Here is a 27,034-nt window from a genome sequence, read left to right as displayed (position 1 = left end):
TCAACTCATCAACTCCTGGGAACATTGAATTCTGAGCTGCCTGGTCTGTCTACATCAGTGGTTCTCAACCCTGGTCCTGGGGACCAACAGGGGTGGAACTTTTTGTTTTAGCCCTACACACCTGATTCAAATCATCATGAGTTGATAATTTGAATCAGTTGTGTAGTGCTAGGGCAAAAACAAAAATGTGCACCCCTTTGGGTCCCCAGGACCAGGTTTGAGAACCAGCGGTCTACATCATCTTAATCTCTTTTACTCACATCCCTCATTTCCCTAATTTTGCTTGAGCAGTGAATATAATCGGACATCATACCAATTATAGAATACATGTAAGTGTATATGCAAAATCCCAAATGATGATTCATTTTCAAGACCTGAAACATCCTTGAGGGGCCCAGTTTACAGATAGCTTTATTTGTGGAATTCTGTCTATAATTTGTGAGAGAACCTGTCTTCTCTTAAGAATTAATGTTTTGCTTTTTAAAAGTATGATGATTCAAAGGTTATTTAAGGTACTCCATGCCACAAGGTCAATTAAATAACAGTAGCCTTGACATTTGGAAAACCAGTCTTCTGACAGAGGTAAAATACAAAAACTGGCTAGTACCAAACATTGGATAGATTGTGCTAAACCAGTGGAATGTTAGAACTGTAGCATACTCTTAAGACAGTGAGCATTTCCCAATAAGGTTGCCATTGGAGACCTATATCATATATTTTTTTACCAGTTTTATTGACCTGGTGCAATGTTAGGTAAGTTTGGTGTATGTCATGTTGATTTAGGTCACTTTTATGCCGTCAAGTTCTGTTGCACAAACAACTGAACTGTGCAGGAATGCTGAACAAATTGGGAGCCACAGGGGCAGGGTTGGTTCAGTGTTAAGCTGTTGCCATTTAAGTCTTTGGAGCAAACAGATCCTAATGGTTCCCAGCTCCTCACCACAATGATGGCTCAGCTCACTTCTTTTATGTATATTTTAACATAAAACTGCCATTCTGAGAAGTGGGAGGATATTTAAAATGAGCTAAATGGGGTTCTACATCAATTGTAGGCTACCGCATCAAATTGAATGGTGAATTAAAATGTGCTCAAAAGGGGTCAGACGTAATAGGTTCATCATGTTTAATAATTTTAATGGCCATAGTAGAACAGAACATCCATACACCACCAGATGTCAGTGTTGACAATGTTTGGTGAAAGTGGGACGATTTTTCTCCTGACCTGTATGTCTGGGATAAAATATCAGGGGCGTACTCATTACACTGATTCTGTTGTAAAAACGTTTCTTAAACGGCAAACAGAACGAAACTGGGAGGGCCCTACCTCAATTTGTCCAATTGAAACTCTAATTTTAGTTGTTCGGTTTTGCAACCTTTTGGACTAATGATTACTCCCCAGATGTGCATGCCAACAGTGTTACGTTTCAAACAACCCAGTCACACCTGAGGCACAGTAATCACAGCAATAAAAACGATTTCTTGAGATCATGTGCAGGGAACAGATAGTATAGATTTATTTTTAGAAATGTCTGAAATTCCCCTAGCCTATTACCAGGACTGCAACTTTTTTGACAAATAACCAAAATATGTTATACAGTTTATAATATTTAGCATTCAGTGCACTCATAATGGAACAATACAAAGAAAGAGAGAGAATATCAACATGAATTTAAAGTTGTTAATTTATTAGTCTTATTAATTTATTAGTCAACATAAAGACATGAGTACATACATCTGGTTGACATGGTATCATCACATAGGCATAATGCAACATCTTCTAATAACATTATAATGAATACATAGACTACTGAGCATGTCACTAATAATGAGTTGTATCAATTGAAAATGTAGACACTGCACAAAACAAAACTACACAAAAGTGAATATAATTCGATATTATTTCGTAATCCCAAACATGCCATCGGAGTATTACTGGTTAAATAGTTCAGACGAGTTCGCAAATGTGTTTTGGCCTGACTACTTTCACAAGCAAAGTTCTGAAGAGCTAGCTACTAAGATTCTGCAGTATGTCAACGTTTACAAATGCCCTTCCACATATGGCTACTTCTCAATGACAAACATTGCCTAGAACAACAACTAAACTGGCGCGTGCGCAATACCAAGGCCCGCGTCCCCGAAACAAGATGGCGGAGAATTTGGGGAGGAAGAGGCGGAGGCAGGTCCGGATTGAATAGAGCAAAGGCTATACAAGGTTCCCAACAAACCTCTATAAGGTAAGGGGAATAACCACATTAGCGCTATAGGAAGGCCATGGGAAGGTGGCGGAACATGCAGGGTATCCTATTATCCACTCAAAATATACACGCATTGTCAATGCACGAAATAAAGAAACAATGTTGTCTGTTGCTATGACTCGATATCGCGCGCTATTTTGTCTCAACCAAAGTGCGCGCCTAAATATTTGTATGTGTTTGAAGTAAAAGGGGTTCATAAACGCCTATATTGACAGCATATACCTGGTACCCTTACTAATCCTCGTCATTTATATGTCACACTAAGCCCATTTCGTACAGTATCCTACCGTATTTGATCTGTTTTCCACGTATCTCACTACTTGGGTTCCGAGATACTGCCGTTGCCTTTTATTGTGCAGCGCAGCTACCAGATGTTCTCCCCTCCTTCGTGTTTGTTTTCGGGCGGTGTAGCAGGCGCATGCGTGTCCTTTTGCTAATTTCTGTAATCAACGGTAAAAATAGAACACGCATCTGCAAGATGTCAATTTGAAATGTTATGTTAATCAAAAGGACATCAAATTAATAATGAAACACTAGGTACTAAAATGCATAGGTATAGCTAGACAGTTAACTATATAGCCTCGTGTTTTATACATACATTCATGTTGATTTAGCTAGTAGATAGTTTATCTTCACCAGCGTAATCCCCACTGCTGGTATCACTCTGCTCGTTCGGAGGGATTTGACGCAGATTTTGCCGGTGCACTGTTGCCAATAGCACATTGTGGAAATTCAACATAATCTATCAAACTGCTGTTTACGTTACCTACCTAGAAGCACTAGTCTGGCTAATTACTCTCTTGTGCGCTCGCTACGGGTCTGGATGAATGGGCTCTATCATTCATTCATTGAATGATTACCACTAGTAGGCTACCATTCACTCCAGACTATAACCGCAGACTTGTCAGGACGATCAACAGGTCTTGCTTGTTGAATAGTAACAACAATGAAATTATATGGCCAGGCGAAAATCCTTGGAACGCTGTGATGGCAGCGAGTAGGCTAGTGAGGATGCAGCGGTTGGAGAAGCAACATATGTGCTGTAATGCGATCAATATGGATGATCGTTCTGAGGATATGGTCAAGAACCTGAATAGTCTGTCATGGAAAGTAAGAGCAAAAAAAGAGACCATGCTACTTACTGAAAGCAGTGGCGCTTCTGGTGAAGGGAGTGTAAAGGTATGATGATGTTTGTGACCCCAGGGCCTCATTTACAGGAGTACACCCATTCTTGCCTTAGGGACCTGCAAACCGACGACCCCCGTCATATGCTAGCAAAAACAGGTTTTTAACGTATTGTCATAGGGCGGCGAACAGCGTCGTTAGGGTCTGGCTGGGGTAGGCCCTCATTGTAAATAAGATTTTGTCCTTAAACTGACTTACCTAGTTAAATAAAGGTTCAATAAGAATAACATTTAAAAATCAGGTGAATGACAAGGAAAAGTAATGAACATAATACAATGAATAGATTCAATTGACATTTGTTTTGGTCACTGGTCTACACACACTACCCCAAAATGTCGAAGTGGAATTGTTTTCTTTTTTTTCTCACAAATTAGTAAAAAATGAAAAGCTGAAATGTCTTGAGTCATTACGTATTCAACCCCTTTGTTATCAATCAAATGTATTTATAAAGCCCTTCTTACGTCAGCTGATGTCAACAAAGTGCTGTACAGAAACCCGGCCTAAAACCCCATACGGCAAGGTGTAGAAGCATGGTGGCTAGGAAAAACTCCCTAGGAAGAAACCTAGAGAGGAACCAGGCTATGAGGGGTGGAGATTATAACAGAACCTGGCCAAGATGTTCTTGTGTTCATAGATGACCATCAGGGTCAGATGATGATGATAATAATCAGTAGTTGTATGGCAAGCCTAAATAAATGTGCTTAATACGTCACATAAATTGCATGGACTCACTTTTCGCAATAACAGTGTTTAACATGACATTACTTTTTTAGATGATTACCACATCTCTGTACCCCATAAATCTATGGAAAGACCTGGAAATGGTTGTCTAGCGATGATTAACAACCAATTTGACAGAACTTAAAGAATTTAGAAAATAATAATTGGCAAATGTTGCACAATCCAGGTGTGGAAAGCTCTTAGTCTCACAGCTGCAATCACTGCCAAAGGAGCTAACACAAAGTATTGATTCAGGGGTGTGAATATTTATGTAAATGAGATATTTATGCATTTCATTTTCAATGAATTTGCAAACATTTATAAAAACATATTTTCACTTTGTCATTATGGGGTATTGTGTGGAGATGGGTGAGAGAAATATATATTTAACACATTTTGAATTCAGGCTGTAACGCAAGAAAATGTGGAATAAGTCAAGGGGTATGAATACTTTCTGAAAGCACTGTAATTGGAAGAGGAAGTGTAAACTCTAACAGCCTATTAGATAGTAGTGATGCGGGGGGTCAATTGTTACGTATTGGTATATTATTTTTGACGATGTAGCGTATCGTTTTGACAACATCGCAAAAAATGTTTGCCACCATTTGCTGTAACCTGCAGAAAAACTCCAGTATTTTTCCTTCATAGCTTGTTCTCTATCTTCTTTGTAAATAGGGTGCCGCTTTTTTCCCCAGCACTTTTAATTCGATGACTGATTAACTCATTTTCCCATGATTCTCTTATCCCTCTGCAGCAGACATATAGTGAGCAATATGTTGGGAACATCAAATCGCAATACATTTAGAATTGTGAGAATCGCAGTACACATCGTATCGGCACCTAAGTATCGTGCAGGCCCTCGCAATTCCCAGCCCTATTCGATAGATAGGTAACTCCTTCCTAACACATTTTTGCTAATTGCAGCTGTTTAGCTGGTTTAACTTGTTATGGCTGCAACCCCCCTATGGGGATAAGTGTCATCAACAACCGCTGAATAGCATAGCGCTACATTCAATAAATATTACTACAAATATTTATATTCATGAAATCACAAGTGCAATATAGGAAAACACAGCTTAGCCTTTTGTTAATCCACCTGTCGTGTCAGATTTTGAAGTTATGCTTTACAGCGAAAGCAATCCAAGCGTTTGTGTAAGTTTATCGATCGCACGACAAACGTTAAGTACACTTAGCATCAGGAAGCTTGGTCACGAAAATCAGAAAAGCAATCAAATTAATCGTTTACCTTTGATGATCTTCGGATGTTTTCACTCACGAGACTCCCAGTTACACAACAAATGTTCCATAAAGATTATTTTTATATCCAAAATACCTCCGTTTGTTTGTCGCTTTATCATCAGAAATCCACAGGTAAGAGCGGTAACAACAACGCAGACGAAAATTCCAAATAGTTTCCATAATATCCACAGAAAAATGTCAAACGTTTTTTATAATCAATCCTCAGGTTGTTTTTAAAATATATAATCAATAATATATCAACCGCAAATGTCTTTTACAGTAGGAGAGGGAAAAGCAATACCTATCCAAACTCTGTTGCGCGAGACTGAGGAGTTGGCCGTTTACAATGGGCACCTTTTCATCCAAGCTACTCAATACTGCCCCTGCAGCCATAAAAAGTTAACAAAGGTTAGCCATGTGTTGGCAAACATTTTATTAAGTCAAGGAAGCTTGCCAGCAGCACTTTCTGCGACTGGTACTCGCGGGTGCTTTTTCAAAGCGCATGTCAGATAGTCCAGTGAGTGCAATTAGCTCCAATGAGTCTAATTTGCTCAATATTAGGTGTTGAGAAGTGAAGTTGACATCATTAGAATGAAGATATTCTCCTATTTTTCTACTGTAGGTATGTAATACAAATTAATTTGTTACTAGCTATATTCATAAAAACAAAATGTATAATTTTCTCCCTTTTTGTTTTCTTTGTACATTTTTGCGGACCCCCTCCAGTACCTGAAACCCCGGTTGAATACCCCTGGATTACCCAGTGGCGTAAAGAAAGAAATGGGTGACGTAAAACTAGCCCGGTTCATTGAAAATAATAGACTGTTAATATTCTGTGCTAGCCATGCTCGGCAAGGAAAGATTATTCAAATAGAAACTCTCAATGGGAAGAAGATCGAAAGCCATGTCCCTGGAGCTTATGCAAAGTTGAGGGGTGGTACTTCTGGGGTCCCATAATCTATGTCCATAGATGATATTAAAGAAAATGTGAAGGGAGGCATAGTGATTGAGGCCTAAAGGTTGATCAGTAGGAAATAAAAGTACAGATGGGATTCCTTAGTTTCAATTTCTTAGAATTTGTCCCATTGCCATTGCAGTGTTTTAAATGCCAAAGAATGGGACTTGTAGCTGCCCAGTGTAAAGGAGAGACAACATGTGCCAAATGTGGAAGGGAACATGATTATGGTGACTGTGGGAACAATGTAAAGGCTAAATGTTGTAATTGTGGGTGGGAACACAGTGCAGCATTTGGTGGATGCTAGGTGCAGAGAGAGGCCCAGACATATAGAATCAATGTCTCATATGCAGACGCTGTAAGACTGATTGGTGGAATGACTAGGCGGACTGATGTAGCTACCCCGGCTGCTCCCTTTGTACAGTTCCTTCAGAAAGTTGTGTTACAGCCTGAATTCAAAATGGTTTAATATATTTTTTCCTCACCTATCTACACACACTACCCCATAATGACAAAGTGAAAACAATTTTGTAGAATTTCTTGCGAAATTATCTCTGTCAAGTTGGTTGTTAATCATTTCTAGACAGGCATTTTCAAGTCTTGCCATAGATTTTCAAGTCGGTTTAAGTCAAAACTGCAGCTAGGCCTCACAGGATCATTCAATTTCTTCTTGATAAACATCTCCGAACCAGGTTTTCCTCTATGATTTTGCCTGTGCTTAGCTCTGATAATTTATTTTTAATTTAAAAAAAACTCCCTAGTCCTTGCCGATGACAAGCATACCCGTAACATGATGCAGCCACCACCATGCTTGAAAATATGAAGAGTGGTAGTCAGTGATGTTGTTTTCAATTTGTCTCAAACATAAGGCTTTGTATTCTGGACACATGCATGTTTTGGAATATTTTTTATTCTGTACAGGATTCATTCTTTTCGCTCTGTCATTAAGGTTAGTATTTTGGAGTAACTACAATGTTGTTGATCTATCCTCAGTTTTCTCCAATCACAGCCATTAAACTATAACCGTTTTAGTCACCATTAGCCTCATAGTGAAATCCCTGTGTCAATCCCCCAAGTGACTTGGTGTATTGACACACCATCCAAAGTGTAATTAATAACTTCACCTTGCTCAAAGGGATATTCCGGAACTTTTTTGGTCTTGCTATAACAAAGGGGTTGAATACTTGTTGACTCAACACATTTCAGCTTTTCATTTTGGATCAATTTATAAACATATCTAAAAACAATTTCACTTTGACAGTATGGGTTATTGTGTGTGTAGGCAAGTGACACAAAATCTCAATGAAATCCATTTTAAATTCAGGCTGTAACAAAATGACTACACGGACTATCTGCATTGACCCTTCTATTTTATTAAATGTTTTGCTCTCTATCCACACGTATACTGACACTCCAACACACACACACAACACACACACACATTCATACTGACTCTATACACACACACACACACACACACACAATCATCATACATGCTGCTGCTGCAACTCTGTTTATTATATCTCTTGACGTCTAGTCAACTTACCCTTATATATACCCTACCACTCCAGTATCCCTGCACATTGTAAATATGGTATTGGCACTGACCCTGGATCTAACTAACACTGTTACATAGCTTACTTATTTTCTGGTGTTCTTATTTCTGTTTCTTGTGTGTTTTTGTTCTACTTTTATTTTTAAATGTTTTATTTTTATAGTACTACTGATATTGATTATTGCATTGCTGGGGAAGACCATTAAGAAAGGCATTTCACTGTATTTGTGCAGTGCACTGAGTAAAAACTTAACTTGAAATAAATTTTACTTCATAGCTTTCATTGGAAAGGTTATCAACACTACTCGAATTGTTGAAAGCAGAAATGCCGGCAATAGAGTTTAGGTGTAACAGATGTTCCTGTCAACATTATTTTTTAAAATACTGAATAATCCTAAAACTGGATTGTCTCAGCATGAAAGAATAACATTTTTGATGGGTTTTTCGTTATGGGGGAGGGTTTGTTAGTAGGGATTTTTGTTTTATTTTTTTCTTAGTAATACAGAATTAAGCAAAAAATGATTGATCGCATACTCCAGCACAGCAGGTGACGGCATGCACCTTACAACGATTGTTTGCGGACCACCATTATAGCATAGAAGGTCTTGCTTGATCCCTTGAATTTCGGAAAGCATGTCAAATCACCACCTGGGTACCTTGGAGATTATGGAACATCTTTACATTTTATCACATTTAATAATAGTAAAAAGCTAGATTCTTTGCTCTGTCATTTGAATAGTACACAGTATATTAGTTGAAGTCGGAAGTTTTCATACACTTAGGTTGGTGTCATTAAAACTCGTTTTTCAACCACTCCACAAATTTCTTGTTAACAAACTATAGTTTTGGAAAGTCGGCTAGGACATCTACTTTGTGCGTGACAAGTAATTTTTCCAAGTAATTGTTTACTGACAGATTATTTCACTTAGTTCACTGTATCACAATTCCAGTGGGTCAGAAGTTTACATACACTAAGTTGACTGTGCCTTTTAAACAGCTTGGAAAATTCTAGAAAATGATGTCATGGCTTTAGAAGCTTCTGAAGGCTAATTGACATCATTTGAGTCAACTGGAGGTGTACCTGTGGATGTATTTCAAGGCCTACCTTCAAACTCAGTGTCTCTTTGCTTGACATCATGGGAAAATCAAAAGAAATCAGCCAAGACCTCAGAAAAATAATTGTAGACCTCCACAAGTCTGGTTCATCCTTGGGCGCAATTTCCAAACGTCTGAAGGTACCACGTTCATCTTTACAAACAATAGTACGCAAGTATAAACATCATGGGACCACACAGCCGTCATACCGCTCAGGAAGGAGACACGTTCTGTCTCCTAGAGATGAACGTATTTTGGTGTGAAAAGTGCAAATCAATCCCAGAACAACAGCAAAGGACCTTGTGGAGATGCTGGAGGAAACGGGTACAAAAGTATCTATATCCACAGTAAAACAAGTAATCTATCGACGTAACCTGAAGGCCGCTCAGCAAGGAAGAAGCCACTGCTCCAAAACCGCCATCATAAAGCCAGACTACGGTTTGTAATTGCACATGGGGACAAAGATCGTACTTTTTGGAGAAATGTCCTCTAGTCTGAAAAAATATTACTTTTTTGCCATAATGACCATCGTTATATTTGGAGGAAAAAGGGGAAGGCTTGCAAGCCGAAGAACACCATCCCAACCGTGAAGCACAGGGTAGCAGCATCATGTTGTGGGGGTGCTTTGCTGCAGGAGGGACTGGTGCACTTCACAAAATAGATGGCATAATGAGGAAAGAACAAATTATCCACATAATTTAGCAACATCTCAAGACATCAGTCAGGAAGTTAAAGCTTGGTCGCAAATGGGTCTTCCAAATGACAATGACCCCACGCATACTTCCAAAGTTGTGGCAAAATGGCTTAAGGACAACAAAGTCAAGGTATTGGATTGGCCATCACAAAGCCCTGACCTCAATCATACAGAAAATGTGTGGGCAGAACTGAAAAAGCATGTGCGAGCAAGGAGGCATACAAACCTGACTCAGTTACACCATCTCTGTCAGGAGGAATAGGACAAAATTCACCCAACTTATTGTGGGACGCTTGTGGAAGGCTACCCAAAACGTTTGACCCAAGTTAAACAATTTAAAGGCAATGCTACCAAATACTAATTGAGTGTATGTAAAGTTCTGACCCACTGAGAATGTGATGAAAGAAATAAAAGTTAAAATAAATCATTCTCTCTACTATTATTCTGACATTCACATTTTTTAAATAAAGTGGTGATCCTAACTGACCTAAATCATTTTTACTCTGATTAAATGTCAGGAATTGTGAAACATTTAAACTCAGTTTATTTGGCTAAGGTGTATGTAAACTTTCGACTTCAGCTGTACTTAACAAGGCAAAGTTGAGTGAAAACTCCTTTGCTAATTTGGCACAATCTTTTTTTTCAGGACAGGACAGATGAGGAGAGATGTCAAGTGAGAATCACGGAACAGTGAAGGGGGACACTGCTTTGGTGATGTCTCCAACAGGCTCTGCCACACAGGGGTCTCCGGTCTCACCTTCAACTAACAAGCCCATGCCAGAGTTGGCAGGTAAGATGGCCCTAGTGACATGACATCAAGCGGTGCATATATCCCGTAACTCTGCTCTCCAAGCAGTCAGTGTGAGGTAAAATGACAATGCCGTTGGCCTGTGTGGTCCAATGATTAGAGCCACTGACACCGGCACATGTATGCCAGAGTTGGCATGGGTTCGAATCTGGCGAACTGCGCTTTGACTCACCACCACTATCTTCCCTGTCTTTCCAACCTCTTCACCAGCCCCACTCTTAAAAAAAATACAAATATTATGCCAGTATTTAAATTACCCTCACCATCACAATAGTTTGAAATTAGCTTCCTATTCTGCCATTTTCTTTCTCTACACTGATCAAAAATACAGGATAAGTGAAGCAATATGCCAGAATCCCACTTGCCAAGAGGATTCCCACCTGTACAATTATTTTAAAGCCTAATGTATACCCTTGGTATGCAATGCAAGAAACCTACCCAAAACGGGGATCATGTGTTCTTGCACCAAGTTATGACTTGCAGGGCTGCAAATGTCTTTTGCTATTTTGCGGCGCTACATGTAGTTCTTCCATGCGTACGTACAGTGCCTTCAGAAAGTATTCATATCCCTTGATTTATTCCAGATTTTGTTGTTATAGCCTGAATACAAGGTTGATTAAATATTTTTTTTTAAATATCACATCTACACACAATACCCCATAATACCTAAGTGAAAATATGTTTTTAAAATGTTAGTAATTTATTGAAAATGAAATATAGAAATATCTCATTTACATAAGTATTCACACCGCTGAGTCATTACTTTGCAGAACCGCCTATGGCAGCGATTACAGCTGTCAGTCTTTCAGGATAAGACTCCAAACCTATTTTCAAAATTCTTCAAGCGCTGTCAAATTGGTTGTTGATCATTGCTAGACAACCATTTTCAGGTCTTGCCATAGAATTTCAAGTAGATTTAAGTCAAAACTGTAACTCGGCCACTGTCTTCTTGGTAAGCAACGCCAGTGTAGATTTGACCTTGTGTTTTAGGTTATTGTCCTGCTGAAAGGTGAATTCATCTCCCAGTTCTGGTGGAAAGCACACTGAACCAAGATTTCCTCTAGGATTTTGCCTGTGCTTAGCTCTATTCCATTTATTTTTGTATCCTGAAAAACTCCACAGTCCTTAATGATTACAAGCATACCCATAACATGATGCAGTCACCACTATGCTTGAAAATATGGAGAGTGGTACTCTAATGTGTTGTATTAGATTTGCCCCAAACATGACACTTTTTATTCAGGACAAGAAGTTAATTGCTTTGCCACATTTTCTTTGCTGTATTACTTTAGTGCCTTGTTGCAAATAGGATGCATGTTTTAGAATATGTGTATTCCGTACAGGGTTCCCTCTTTTCACTCTGTCAATTAGGTTGTGGAGCAACTACAGTCTTGATCCATACTCAGTTTTCTCCCATCACAGCCATTACACTTGGTAACGGTTTTAAAATCACCATTGGCCTTGTGAAATCCTTGAGTGGTTTCCTTCCTCTCCGGCAACTGATTATAGAAGGATGCCTGTATCTGGGTGTATTGATACACCATCCAAAGAATAATTCATAACTTCACCATGCTCAAAGGGATATTTAATAGCTGCTTTTTAATAAAACATTTTTTTTACCCAATCTACCAATGGGTGCCCTTCTTTGTGAGGCATTGGAAAACCTCCCTTTGTGGTTGAATCTGTGTTTGAAATTCACTGCTCGACTGAAGGACCTTACAATTATCTGTATGTGTGGGGTACAGAGATGAGGTAGTCATTCATAAATCATCTTAAACACTATTATTGCACACAGAGTGAGTCCATGCTACTTATTTTGTGACTTGTTAAGCACATTTTTACTCCTGAACTTATTTAGGGTTCCCATAACAAAGTGTTTGATTACTTATTGACTCAAGACATTTCAGCTTTTCATTTTGTATTAATTTGAAAAACATTGAAGTGGTGTTGTTAGAGAGGGGTAAAGATAAAGATTTTGTTTGGGAGCCAGACAAGTATTAACCCTGCCGAAAGGAAAAGAGTAGGATAGAGTACCACTACTAGACCCACACACATCAGCAGAAGAGACTGCCTAGAGTGTAGTCTGTTTGCCAGATAGCCAGTGGAGAGAAAAGATGAGACACCATATAAAACACATCACAGCACAGGGGGTACCCAACCAATAATACCTCATACAATAATAATGGCTGAGCAATTTAATGGCAACTTCATAAGAAACAATTTACAAGAAAGAACCCAGTCATCAACATTCGAGGATTTGCAATAATCTGTATTATCTCCCAGTGGAGGAGTGCAGAGGATATGAATTTGGGGGGTGTTCATAGACCAAACAAAGGCCTTAAAATGTCCAAAAACATCTTGGCCACATGTCAATAGTATCACCCCACATCAATACAGTTTAAATAGCAATACACCATAAACTTGCAAGCAACCTCCCATTTACCTACAATGTAAACCCAAATACTTCTGGCAGGGCAATAATAGTCCAGCGACACTGAACATCAAAGGGAAGCGCATAGGAGAAAAAAAAAGTCTGCTGCCGTGTAAAGCACTGGAACGATAGAGGGGAGAGAGAGGGGGGGGGGGGGTCTTGGTGCAACGGCAAGCCTGAAGTCAACAGCTGTCTGTCTGTCTGGTTTTTGTTTGTTTGTATGTCAAAGCTTTGCAACAATGTTGCTACTAATCCATGCGATCAATAGCTGGTGTTAAACACTTTTACAAACTCGGCACGCTGAAAATAAACAAGACTTCTGCAGCATTGCACACCCTGATCAAACTGCCTCGCCAACCGAAAGCTCCCTCCCAGAAAGCCGGAAGAGCTCTCTTTGTTTCCTCCTTTCTGACTGCTGATGCGGTCTTAAAGTGGAAGCACATGGTGGAAGCTATGTGCAGGATTTCGCCCCAACATAATTCCACTTTGACATTTTTGGGGTATTGTGTGTAAGCCAGTGACAAAAAAAAAATCAAAATGTAATCCATTTCAAATATAGGCTGTAACGCAACATAATGTGGAAAATGTCAAGGGGCGTGAATACTTTCTGAAGGCATATAGGTAGGGTATACATGAGCCTTAAGATCAGTGCTTAGGAAGGAAAGGATACTGGCTTTGTCTATGTTGACTTGCTACTTACAAGTGAGAAGAACCAGACTGAAGATAGATGTGACCTTTCTGACGCCTTTCCTGTGCAGACGAGCTCGTCCAGGCCGGCTGGTCGAAATGCTGGAGCAAGCGGGAGAATCGGCCCTACTGGTTCAACCGCTTCACCAATCAGTCGATGTGGGAGATGCCAGTCCTGGGGCAACATGATGTCATTGTGAGTGCAAAATGGTTAAAGCTTCTTGATTTGGGACAGAGGGAAAAATAATTGTTCTCTTTATTTCTGTTCTTAGTACCTCACGCTCTCTTTTTTTTCTTCAGTAACTGTCTCTTGATGGAACTTGGTCTGAACCTTATCAACATCACTCTTCTCCAGCAGTTTTCTAACAGGGCAGCTGCCCTGTTTGTTCCTGTCTTTGTAGTCCGACCCGCTAGGTTTGAATGCTGCCTCGGTGGAGGGGGCAGGTGACGACGGTGTGGGCAACAGGCAGCGCAAGAGACGCCTGTCGGAGGATGCCGCCCAGGGTGGTCTTAACAGCTTCAAGAGGCCCAAGGTGAGTCATTGAGCAGGACACGTTTCTTCGTCAATGCCGCAAAATATTACAAGTGTGACAATTTTCATGCTTCTATACCAGTGATTTTTTTTTTGTGAGCTTATCTACTGGACTACACTGTGCTGTCTCTTATATTTGACAGCAGGAAATGAATGTTTAAACAGAATAATATGGTGTGCCCATTGTCTCTGTAGATTGTTTTAAACTGTTTTTAAATTGGAATATTTCCTCTGTCACTCTAATCCAATATGTGACTGTGTCATTGACAGATTGAGATTGGTATACCTGTAACCCCAACAACCCCCACAGTGCCCATCTCACCCGTTACCCCCAGAGCAAAGCCGTGGAACTCTACCACAGGCACAGAGGACAAGCCAGGTCAGCCGGCATCGGCCCTATACCGTCCCACCATGTGAGTACAGCCACACATCAGTCACTGGAATAGAAATGTAGACATCCCATCGCCCCATGTCCATTTCAACTGATAAAAATGTAAATTAAAATGACTACTACCATGGTGTATGGACTCAGATCTTCATCCCAACAGCTCATTTGCCAGTTTTTGGTACGGTTTCTCGGACACAGGTTGACGTTTATTGGGATGAGTGTTGTCCTTAAGGCAGAACTGAGCAAAAAAAAAGTTTTTCCCCCGCTTGATGGACCAACTGCTATGTCAAAATTGGCTATAATGTAAAAATTCATGAAAACCAACATTATTGTTTTAATTTAAGTTTAGGCATTAGGGTTAGCAGTGTTGTTAGGTTTAAAGTCAGATTGTATGACTTTGTGGCTGTGCCAGCTAGTGACCACTCTGCAGAGCTCCCTCCAGAACAAGATTAATGACGAAAAAAGCTAACCTACTTCTCAAAGTTTAGTAGCCCTGGGTTAAAAAGCTATTTCGATGGTGATTCTCCCTTGACCATGCTTTTTACTACAGGACTAGGAAGAAAAACTGGCCCTTTTATGTCATGTTATGTAGAACGCTACCTGAGGAAGACCTGTTATGTCACAACTGCTATAGCATAAATGCTGATCTGCTTGTGTTTCTATAAATATTTGTGTAGCCTATAGTACACTACAGTCAGAGTGCGAATTACACCGTGACATAACACATTTGTTATGGACATAATAATAAAGACTTAAATTAACAGTAACAATGTATTACCTTTTAATGTGTCATGAACACCACCAGTCATGATGCTTTCATCTGATTGTCAGACAAATAGCTTCAACGCGTAGGCTACCTGTGCATGTTCGTCCACTTCAAAATAATCCAAACAGTGCAATGCATGTATACTCGTGCCATTTGATGAATGGAAATAGACATCTGTTACAAAACACCAAAAGTGTGCCTAATGACATTCAGTGGTTGCTCTTGATTAGGCCTAAATTAATTGATACATCTTCCTGAGAAAGTTACCTTTTTGGTAGTCTGAAATGGGAATAAAACTGTCCCAGGAAAAATGGGATGGTCAATGTTTACTAGACTAGGCTGCAATGTGTAGGTAGGCCTATTACCATGAACTTCAAATAAGCCTACCTGTAGCCAGTGATGTAGTGGTAAAATAAAAAAGTTGGTTGAACTCTGATTACCGGTCACAGTGGAGAAAAAAAAACACTTCCTATACTTTCAATTAGGGTTGGACGGTATCTAGATTTTCATCTAGCATATCTTTCATATACAGTGGGGAGAACAAGTATTTGATACACTGCCGATTTTGCAGGTTTTCCTACTTACATAGCATGTAGAGGTCTGTAATTTTTTATCATAGGTACACTTCAACTGTGAGAGACGGAATCTAAAACAAAAATCCAGAAAATCACATTGTATGATTTTTAAGTAATTAATTAGCATTTTGTTGCATGACATAAGTATTTGATACATCAGAAAAGCAGAATTTAATATTTGGTACAGAAACCTTTGTTTGCAATTACAGAGATCATACGTTTCCTGTAGTTCTTGACCAGGTTTGCTCACACTGCAGCAGGGATTTTGGCCCACTTGTCCATACAGACCTTCTCCAGATCCTTCAGGTTTTGGGGCTGGTGCTGGGCAATACAGACTTTCAGCTCCCTCCAAAGATTTTATATTGGGTTCAGGTCTGGAGACTGGCTAGGCCACTCCAGGACCTTGAGATGCTTCTTACGGAGCCACTCCTTAGTTGCCCTGGCTGTGTGTTTCGGGTCGTTGTCATGCTGGAAGACTCAGCCACGACCCATCTTCAACGCTCTTACGGAGGGAAGGAGGTTGTTGGCCAAGATCTCGCGATACATGGCCCCATCCATCCTCCCCTCAATACGGTGCAGTCATCCTGTCCGCTTTGCAGAAAAGCATCCCCAAAGAATGATGTTTCCACCTCCATGCTTCATGGTTGGGATGGTGTTCTTGGGGTTGTACTCATCCTTCTTCTTCCTCCAAACACGGCGAGTGGAGTTTAGACTAAAAAGCTCTATTTTTGTCTCATCATACCACATGACCTTCTCCCATTCCTCCTCTGGATCATCCAGATGGTCAAACTTCAGACGAGCCTGGGCATGCGCTGGCTTGAGCAGGGAGACCTTGTGTGCGCTGCAGAATTTTAATCCATGACGGCGTAGTGTGTTACTAATGGTTTTCTTTGAGACTGTGGTCCCAGCTCTTCAGGTCATTGACCAGGTCCTGCTGTGTAGTTCTGGAGTGATCCCTCACCTTCCTCATTATCATTGATGCCCCACAAGGTGAGATCTTGCATGGAGCCCCAGACCGAGGGTGATTGACCCTCATCTTGAACTTCTTCCATTTTCTAATAATTGCGCCAACAGTTGTTGCCTTTTCACCACGCTGCTTGCCTATTGTCCTGTAGCCCATCCCATCCTTGTGCAGGTCTACAATTTTATCCCTGATGTCTTTACACAACTCTCTGGTCTTGGCCATTGTGGAGAGGTTGGAGTCTGTTTGATTGAGTGTGTGGACAGGTGTCTTTTATACAGGTAATGAGTTCAAACAGGTGCAGTTAATACAGGTAATGAGTGGAGAACAGGATGGCTTCTTAAAGAAAAGCTAACAGGTCTGTGAGAGCCAGAATTCTTACTGGTTGGTAGGTGATCAAATACTTATGTCATGCAATAAAATGCAAATTAATTACTTAAAAATCATACAATGTGATCTTCTCGATTTTTGTTTTAGATTCCGCCTCTCACAGTTGAAGTATACCTATGATAAAAATGACAGACCTCTACATGCTTTGTAAGTAGGAAACACTGCCGATTTTGCAGGTTATCAAATAATTGTTCTCCCCACTGTATCTTCATTAAGACATGTAACTGGCTACATTCTTTCTATGATAGGCCTAAACATTAGAAATATGATGGCCATGCATCGTTCTTTGCAAAAAAGCTCAGCATTCAACACCATAGTGCCCTCCAAGCTCATCATTAAGCTTGAGCCCCTGGGTCTGAACCCCGCCCTGTGAAACTGGGTCCTGGACTTCCTGAATGGCCGCCCCCAGGGGGTGAGGTAGGAAAAAAAACACCTCCACTTTGCTGATCCTCATCCTTAATAAGGATGCGTGCTCAGCCCCCTCATGTACTCCGGCCTGATTACCAACAATGACGAGACCGCCTATAGGGTGGAGGTGAGGGCCCTGCGAGTGTGTTGCCAGGAAAATAACCTCTCACTCAAGTCAACATACAAAGGAGATGATTGTGGACCCCCCCCTTACACATCGATGGGACCGCAGTGGACAAGGTGGATAGTTTTAAGTTCCTCGGCGTACACAACACTGAGAAACTGAAATGGTCCACCCACACAGACAGTGTGGTGAAGAAAGCGCATCAGCGACTCTTCAACCACAGGAGGCTGAAGAAATTTGGCTTGTCACCTAAAACCCTCACAAACTTTTACAGATGCAGTTGAGAGCATCCTGTTGGGCTGTATCACCGCCTGGTACGGAAACTGCACCACCCACAACCGCAGGACTCTCCAGAGTCACCCTGTGCAGTCTGCCCAACGCATCATTGGGGACAAACTACCTGTCCTCCAGGATACCTACAACACCCGATGTCACAGGAAAGCCAAAAAGATCATCAAGGACAACAACCACCCGAGCCGCTGCTTGTTCACCTCACTATCATCCAGAAGGTGAGGTCAGTACAGGTGCATCAAAGCTGGGACCGAGAAGCTGTTTGCAGTCTATCGCAAGGCCAGACTGTTAAATAGCACATTAGAGGCTGCTGCCCTATATACATGGACTTGAAATCACTGGCCACTTTAATAATGGAACACTAGTCACTTTAATAATGTTTACATATTTTGCATTGCTCATCTCATATGTATATACTGTATTCTATCCTATTCTACTGTATCTTAGTCTATGCCGCTCTGACATTGCTTGTTCATGTATTTAACATATTCTAATTCCTTTACTTTAGATTGTGTGTTTTGTTAACAAACTATGGTTTTGGCTACTTTGTGCATGACACAAGTCATTTTTCCAACAATTGTTTACAGACAGAATATTTCATAATTATAATTCACTATCACAATTCCAGTGGGTCAGAAGTTTACATACACTAAGTTGACTGTGCCTTTAAACAGCTTGGAAAATTCCAGCAAATTATGTAATGGCTTTAGAAGCCTCTGATAGGCTAATTGACATCATTTGAGTCAATTGGAGGTGTATCTGTGGATGTATTTCAAGGCCTACCTTCAAACTCAGTGCCTCTTTGCTTGACATCATGGGAAAATCAAAAGAAATCAGCCAAGACCTCAGAAAAAGAACTGTAGACCTCCACAAGTCTGGTTCATTCTTGGGAGAAATTTCCAAACGCCTGAAGGAACCACATTCATCTGTACAAAAAATAGTACGCAAGTATAAACACTATGGGACCATGCAGCCGTCATACCACTCAGGAAGAAGACATGTTCTGTCTCCTAGAGATGAACGTACTTTGGTGTGAAAAGTGCAAATCAATCCCAGAACAACAGCAAAGGACTTTGTGAAGATGCTGGAGGAAACGGGTACAAAAGTATCTGTATCCAGAGTAAAACGAATCCTATATCAACATAACCTGAAAGGCTGCTCAGCAAGGAAGAAGACACTGCTCCAAAACCGCCATAAAAAAGCCAGACTATGGTTTGCAACTGCACAGGAGGGACTGGTGCACTTCACAAAATAGATGGCATCACGAGAAAGATAAATTGTGGATATATTGAAGCAACATTTCAAGACATCAGTCAGGAAGTTTAAGCTTGGTCGTAAATCGGTCTTCCAAATGGACAATGACCCCAAACATACTTCCAACGTTGTGTCAAAATGGCTTAAGGCCAACAAAGTCAAGGTATTGGATTGGCCATCACAAAGCCCTGACCTCAAATCCCATAGAAAATTTGTGGGCAGAACTGAAAAAGTGTGTGCGAGCAAGGAGGCCTACAAACCTGACTCAGTTACGCCAGTTCTGTCACAACTTATTGTGGGAAGCTTGTGGAAGGCTACCCACAACGTTTGACCCAAGTTAAACAATTCAAAGGCAATGTTACCAAATACTAATTGAGTGTATGTCAGGTTCTGACCCACTGGGAATGTGATGAAAGAAATAAAAGCTGAAATAAATAATTCTCTCTGCTATTATTCTGACATTTCACATTCTTAAAATAAAGTGGTGATCCTAACTGACCTAAGACAAGGTATTTTTACTAGATTAAATGTCAGGAATTGTGAAACACTGAGTTAAAATGTATTTGACTAAGGTGTATGTAAACTTCCGACTTCAACTGTATGTATATGTTAGGTAAGGCTAAATCCGTAAACATGGGCACCCTGATAGACATTATCCTGACCAACTTGCCCTTCAAATACACCTCCGCTGTTTTCAATCAGGATCTCAGCGATCACTGCCTCATTGCCTCATTGCCTGTATCTTCTATGGGTCCGTGGTCAAACGACCACCCCTCATCACTGTCAAACGCTCCCTAAAACACTTCTGCGAGCAGGCCTTTCTAATCGACCTGGCCCTGGTATCCTGGAAGGATATTGACCTCATCCCGTCAGTCGAGGATGCCTGGTCATTCTTTAAAAGTAATTTCCTCACCATCTTAGATAAGCATGCCCCGTTCAAAAATGCAGAACTAAGAACAGATATAGTCCTTGGTTCACTCCAGACCTGACTATCCTTGACCAGCACAAGAACATCCTGTGGTGGACTGCAATAGCATCGAATAGTCCCCACGATATGCAACTGTTCAGGGAAGTCAGGAACCAATACACACAGTCAGTGTGCATAGGCTAGCTTTTTCAAGCAGAAATTCGCATCCTGTAGCTCTAACTCCAAAAAGTCTATGGAGAACAAGAGCACCTCCTCCCAGCTGCCCACTGCACTGAGGCTAGGTAACATGGTCACCACTGATAAATCCACGATAATTGAAAATTTCAATAAGCATTTCTCAACGGCTGGCCATGCCTTCCTCCTGGCTACTCCAACCCCGGCCAACAGTTCCACCCCCCCCCCCCCCTGCAGCTACTCGCCCAAGCCTCCCCAGCTTCTCCTTCACCCATATCCAGACAGCAGATGTTCTGAAAGAGCTGCAAAACCTGGACCCGTACAGGTTTTGCAGACAATCTGGGCTAGGCAATCTGGACCCTCTCTTTCTAAAACTATCCACCACCATTGTTGCAACCCTTATTACCAGCCTGTTCAACCTCTCTTTCGTATCGTCCAAGATCCCTAAAGATTGGAAAGCTGCCGCGGTCATCCCCCTCTTCAAAGGGGGTGACACCCTAGACCCAAACTTTTATAGACCTATATCCATCCTGCTCTGCCTATCTAACGTCTTCAAAAGCCAAGTTAATAAACAGATCACTGACCTTTTAGAATCCCACCGTACCTTCTCCGCTGTGCAATCCGGCTTCCGAGCCGGTCACGGGTGCACCTCAGCCACGCTCAAGGTACAAAACGATATCATAACCGCCATCGATAAAAGACAGTACTGTGCAGCCGTCTTCATCGACCTGGCCAAGGCCTTCGACTCTGTCAATCACAGTATTCTTATCGGCAGACTCAATAGCCTTGGTTTTTCTAACGACTGGCTCGCATGGTTCACCAACTACTTTGCAGACAGTTTTCAGTGTGTCAAATTGGAGGGCATGTTGTCCGGACCTCTGGCAGTCTCTATGGGGGTACCACAGGGTTCAATTCTCGGGCCGACTCTTTTCTCTGTATATATCAATGATTTCGCTCTTGCTGCGGGCGATTCCCTGATCCACCTCTACGTAGACGACACCATTCTGTATACTTCTGGCCCTTCCTTGGACACTGTGCTAACTAACCTCCAAACAAGCTTCAATCCCATACAACACTCCTTCCATGGCCCCCAACTGCTCTTAAACGCTAGTAAAACCAAATGCATGCTTTTCAACCGTTCGCTGCCCGCAACCCGCCCGCCCAACTAGCATCACCACCCTGGACGGTTCCGACCTAGAATATGTGGACAACTATAAATAACTAGGTGTCTGGCTAGACTGTAAACTCTCCTTCCTGACTCATATTAAACATCTCCAATCCAAAATCAAATCTAGAATCAGCTTTCTATTTCGCAACAAAGCCTCCTTCACTCACACTGCCAAACTTACCCTAGTAAAACGGACTATCATACCGATCCTCGACTTCGGCGATGTCATCTACAAAATAGCTTCCAACACTCTACTCAGCAAACTGGATGCAGTCTATCACAGTGCCATCCGTTTTACCAAATCACCGTATACCACCCACCACTGCGACCTGTATGCACTTGTCGGCTGGCCCTCGCTACATATTCGTCGCCAGACCCACTGGCTCCAGGTCATCTAGAAGTCTATGCTAGGTAAAGCTCTGCCTTATCTCAGTTCACTGGTAACGATAACAACACCCACCCGTAGCACACGTTCCAGCAGGTATATCTCACTGATCACCCCCAAAGCCAACACCTTATTTGGCCGCCTTTCCTTCCAGTTCTCTGCTGCCAGTGACTGGAACGAATTGTAAAAATTGCTGAAGTTGGAGACTTTTATTTCCCTCACCAACTTTAAACATCAACTATCTGAGCAGCTAACCAATCACTGCAGCTGTACATAGTCCATCTGAAATAGCCCACCCAATCTACCTACCTCATCCCCATACTGTTTTTATTTGATTTACTTTTCTGCTCTTTTGCACACCGGTATCTCTACTTGCACATCATCATCTGCTCATTTATTACTCCAGTGTTGATCTGCTAAATTGTAATTATTCGCTCCTATGGCCTATTTATTGCCTACCTCATGCCTTTTCACACACTGTATATAGACTTTCTTTTTTCTACTGTGTCATTGACTTGTTTATTGTGTTATTGGCTTATTTATTGTTTACTCCATGTGTAACTGTGTTGTTGTCTGTGTCACACTGCTTTGCTTTGTCTTGGCCAGGTCGCAGTTGCAAATAAGAACTTGTTCTCAACTAACCTACCTGGTTAAATAAAGGTGAAATTTAAAAAAAATAATCAAATAAAAAGGCTGCAGTCAGTTAGTTGTAATTTCGGATAGAGCAAACATTTCCATATATTTTTGTTAACTACACATGACAACTCCGCCTTTCCTATTCATAATATAATTTAACCAAAAATTCATTTAAAAAAAAACATTCCAGAAAGATATATATATGTTTTTATCAATTTGTATGTTTGAGTTTAACCTTAATATTTGTTCTGTCTTTTCTCGGGGATGAAACTGGAATTGCAACCAGCTTTGTTATGGCTTGTTTTTTGCATTTTCATTATATATTTTTTTGAAAATGGTTTGAATAAGGACATTTTTGAACAATGGGTTAGCCATTCTTACTAATCTACTGGAGAACTAGTTTGAGTTTAAGTATATATTTTGTATAACTGATGCTTTTAGTGAGAGGTTTAATGCTTGAATATTTAATCATTTCTGCCCCCCAAACTCATATTCATTATATAAATTAGCACGTTTAATTTTGTTTGGCTTGCCGTTCTTAATAAAGGAAAATGTATTTTTGCTCATATCATTTTATAAACAAATCATTTGGCGAAGGCAGGGCCATAAAATGTGTAAACTGGCATATGACTAAATAATTAATCAGGGTGATTTTTCTACAAATAGACAGGTATTTATCTTTCCATGGTAGTAAGCAAGATCATATCTATTTTTGTCAACTTTCTATTGAAATTTGTTGTGAGTTAATTTATTTCTTTTGGGATATGAATACTGAGTATGTCTGTCATTGTTGCTATTTTAGAATATACTGGGACCTGGACATTCAGACTAACGCAGTGATCAGAGAGCGAGCCCCCGCCAACCATCTACCTCCCCACCCGGAGATTGAGCTCCAACGTGCCCAGCTCACCACCAAGCTACGGCAGCACTACCAAGAGCTCTGCTACCAACGAGAAGGTGAATTACCCACACAACTGGCGTTGTCAAGTCAAACTTAGCTTTAAATGAAAATGATTGCTTTTCTTACCATTTTAATGACTTACTTTTCAAGGTGCCACCCCATTATGCTGTCAGATGTTTGCTTTCTAGATGAGCTTGAGTTGTCTGTCTGAAAACAGTTCTGAGGTGTCACTTTAAAAATAAAAATTATACAACGCTCAGCATTTTGTTAAGCCATTGTTGTCATTCACCACCCCTGGTCCTGGAGTGCCATAGGGTGAGCAAAATTTTACTCCAGCCCAGGGTCATAATAATAATAATTAGGCACCAAACAGAAGACAATGGACTGAAATGGGGGGCCTTGCTGAACTTTTCTAATAAGCAACGCTCATTTCATTTTACGTTGTGAAATGGATTCAAATGTTTTCCCTAATTTATGCCCTGGTGAACACAACTCCGGTATTCCTATACTCGGCTGAAGTCAACCTCGATGATAAGTGGCCTTTCCCCCCCTCTAATAGGTATCGAGCCCCCACGGGAGTCTTTCAACCGCTGGCTGCTGGAGCGCAAGGTGCTGGACAAAGGGCCTGACCACCTACTGCCCAGCGATTGTGACCCCATCATCTCCCAGTCCATGTTCAGAGAGGTCATGAACGACATCCCCATCAGGTCAGTGGGAAAGGGAATCTGTACCCGTCCTGGCTTCAAATCTGTGCTTGATTGATCTTTCCTGGCACAAAGGAACCAATGGAATAGACCCACAACTGCAAACCCCGCCCATCGGACACACCATGCTGGCTCAATCAAACGCTCAAAGTATTTGAAAGATGTCAAATATAATATTTGAACGAAGACCTGTACATACCAATTATACTATATTCTTTAATTAACGTCTGTATGGCTTGATTCAATACAGTAAATTAAGTTGTCTGATGTTGCACAAGGAGCTAGTGAAAAATGAGTGCGTCAGTCTGGTGCAATTTTGTTGCATGTGAAATGTCAATACATTGAAATGTCGTCTTGGCAATTCATTCAATGTATGGTTAATTTAGACAACAGTGTCTCCTCTCAACACTTTTTAATTTACTACTATTTTGTAATTTCTTATGCCAGGTTGTCCCGCATCAAGTACAAAGAGGAGGCCCGAAAGCTCTTATTCAAATACGCTGAAGCTGCCAAGAAAATGATTGACTCGAGGTAGGTGTTTCTGGCACACTAGAATTAATTTTACAAATTCCCTTTTTATATGGCCTGATATTCTTTGATGTCGCTCCCAAGTATGACATTATAGAAGCTGTCTTAAAGAATTTGAGCCACTAATATGTTCTGGCACACCGCTACATAAAGCACCATGACAATTTAGAATGTACTCTATATAGCCGATAAGTTATATAACTCAAGTGATGGCTCAGCATTTTTTTTAAACCACCGCTTTGACTGCTAGATTCAGCTCATAACATGAAAAGCAACACAATGTCTCAGTATTTCGGCATCCTACATAGAAAGCTTTTATAGACCTGAAGCAGAAACCCGCAGCTTCTGGGTTTGCACTTGAATGCTAAACCAAAACCGTCCTTTCTCTTTCCCCAACTGTCTTGACTGAGTGGCAGCTTGGATAGATTGGAGAAAAACTGAAGAGGGAAAAAAGCATTTAAATGGAAGATTGATTGGGCTAGTTGAGTGTCTCTTTTGTTTGAAATGCTTTGTCTTGCTTGGAGAATGAACGGTGTGTTTTATGTCCTGTTAGAAACGCCACACCAGACAGCCGGAAGGTTGTGAAATGGAATGCGGAGGACACCATGAACTGGCTACGGCGAGACCACTCAGCCAGTAAAGAAGACTACATGGTATATGTGTGTATGTGTGTGGTCAAGGAGTAGAGTTTGTGTGTGTGTGTGTAGTTGAGTAGTAGATTGTGTGGTTTAGAAGTGTGGCGAACTGTATGTTTGTGGCAACAACAAAAAAATCCATTGCTGTATAAATTCACCTCAATCGAAAGTACACTGACATGTATCTGTTGAAAAGCAGATCCTAAACCTAATTTTTCCCTCAGGATCGTCTGGAGCACTTGCGGAAACAGTGTGGTCCCCATGTAACGGCAGTAGCCAAAGACTCCGTGGAGGGAATTTGTACAAAGATCTACCACATCTCAGTAGAGTACGTGCGACGTATTCGCCAGGCCCACCAGACCCTGCTGAAGGATTGCAACATCACGGGTGAGACGTGCTAGCTAGCTAAATCGCCTTAGACTCTGCACACTAGGCTAGACGCCATCCATTTAGCCCCACCCACGGTCTCTGTGACACGATATTACAAAAAATGCAGGGGGTGAATATGAAAGTATAATCTATAGCTTTGTAACGATTCACTTATACAAGTGCATTGGTCCGCGGACCCCAAACTGATCCAAATGTAGTATTCGCCTGTCAGAAAAAAGATTCAAACATTACGAATCGCCTGTTCACTACATTGTTTTGTTCATTTTCAATTTTTTTTTACCTTCCTGAAAATACATTTAATCTTTTCTGAAAACTGATAGCTCCTCTCCTTCAGTATCGAACTGCATTGACAGTCATTAATTTTGCATGCTGAACAACCCCAGGCAATATCAGTAGACTAGACATTTCCACAAACTTTCCTTTCCTTTCAAATGGTGTCAAGAATATGCATATCCTTGCTTCAGGTCCAGAGCTACAGGCAGTTAGATTTGGGTATTTCATTTTAGGCGAAAATTGGAAAAAGGGTTCAATACTAACAACTTTTCCCGTGGTGCCCCTGATTACCACTTAATTAATTGTTATATGTTTAATTTAATCGTGTAATAATAGGACATGGTTTGTAATTATTTGATTAAATAAGTCAAACACAACACACCCACACAGAAGTCAGCTCAGACAGATCCAGCTCAGAGTCCCAGCTCATGAGCTCCATCACCAGCAGATTTAAAATACGAATAGAAAATGTATGTGTTAATGCAACAAATGTTAGTGCATTTCAAACTAAAACATACCGTGTCTGAGCCCATTTACAGTGCCTTCAGAAAGTTACAACGATGGGACCTTATATAGACAGATGTGTGCCTTTCCAAATCATGTCCACAGGTGGACTCCAAGTTGTAGAAATCTCAAGGATGATCAATGGAAACCAAGATGCACCTGAGTTCAATTTCGAGTCTCATAGCAAAGGGTCTGAATACTTGTGTAAATAAGGTTTTTCCGTTTTTTATTTTTAATGCATTTGCAAAAATGTCAACCTGTTTTTGCTTCGTCATTATGGGGTATTGTGTGTCGATTGCTGAATAAAATAAAATTGAAGGTCAAGGGGTCTTAATACTTGACGAAGGCACTGTATCTAGATACAGTTGAAGTTGGAAGTTTACATACACTTAGGTTGGAGTCATTAACTTGTTTTTCAACCACTCCACAAATTTCTTGTTAACAAACTATAGTTTTGGCAAGTCAGTTAGGACATCTACTTTGTGCATGACACAA

At 40.8% G+C, this 27,034-nt stretch overlaps 2 protein-coding genes across 3 annotated transcripts in view; one reads left to right on the top strand and one right to left on the bottom strand.

Annotated features, from left to right (window-relative positions):
* Positions 1 to 2,689, bottom strand: part of LOC139370670 (phospholipid transfer protein-like) — a 31,226-nt gene extending 28,537 nt beyond the window's left edge. The window contains exon 1 of one of the 2 annotated variants that reach the window (XM_071110287.1): positions 2,543 to 2,689. The gene's annotated coding sequence lies outside the window, so the exon portion shown is untranslated. The remainder of the gene's footprint in view (positions 1 to 2,542) is intronic. The other variant, XM_071110288.1, reaches the window with a different exon arrangement.
* LOC139370669 (mRNA (2'-O-methyladenosine-N(6)-)-methyltransferase-like) overlaps positions 2,137 to 27,034 on the top strand; it is a 51,277-nt gene continuing 26,379 nt past the window's right edge. Inside the window, exons 1-10 of the mRNA XM_071110285.1 lie at positions 2,137 to 2,234; positions 10,345 to 10,488; positions 13,696 to 13,820; positions 14,026 to 14,157; positions 14,427 to 14,569; positions 23,407 to 23,561; positions 24,065 to 24,212; positions 24,657 to 24,740; positions 25,291 to 25,390; positions 25,597 to 25,759. Coding sequence (XP_070966386.1) covers positions 10,365 to 10,488; positions 13,696 to 13,820; positions 14,026 to 14,157; positions 14,427 to 14,569; positions 23,407 to 23,561; positions 24,065 to 24,212; positions 24,657 to 24,740; positions 25,291 to 25,390; positions 25,597 to 25,759 — 1,174 coding nt within the window. The 5' untranslated portion in view covers positions 2,137 to 2,234; positions 10,345 to 10,364. The remainder of the gene's footprint in view (positions 2,235 to 10,344; positions 10,489 to 13,695; positions 13,821 to 14,025; positions 14,158 to 14,426; positions 14,570 to 23,406; positions 23,562 to 24,064; positions 24,213 to 24,656; positions 24,741 to 25,290; positions 25,391 to 25,596; positions 25,760 to 27,034) is intronic.

This window comes from Oncorhynchus clarkii, chromosome 17 (assembly GCF_045791955.1).
Source record: "Oncorhynchus clarkii lewisi isolate Uvic-CL-2024 chromosome 17, UVic_Ocla_1.0, whole genome shotgun sequence".
Classification (NCBI taxonomy): domain Eukaryota; kingdom Metazoa; phylum Chordata; class Actinopteri; order Salmoniformes; family Salmonidae; genus Oncorhynchus; species Oncorhynchus clarkii.
This window is presented reverse-complemented; position numbering and strand designations above follow the sequence as displayed.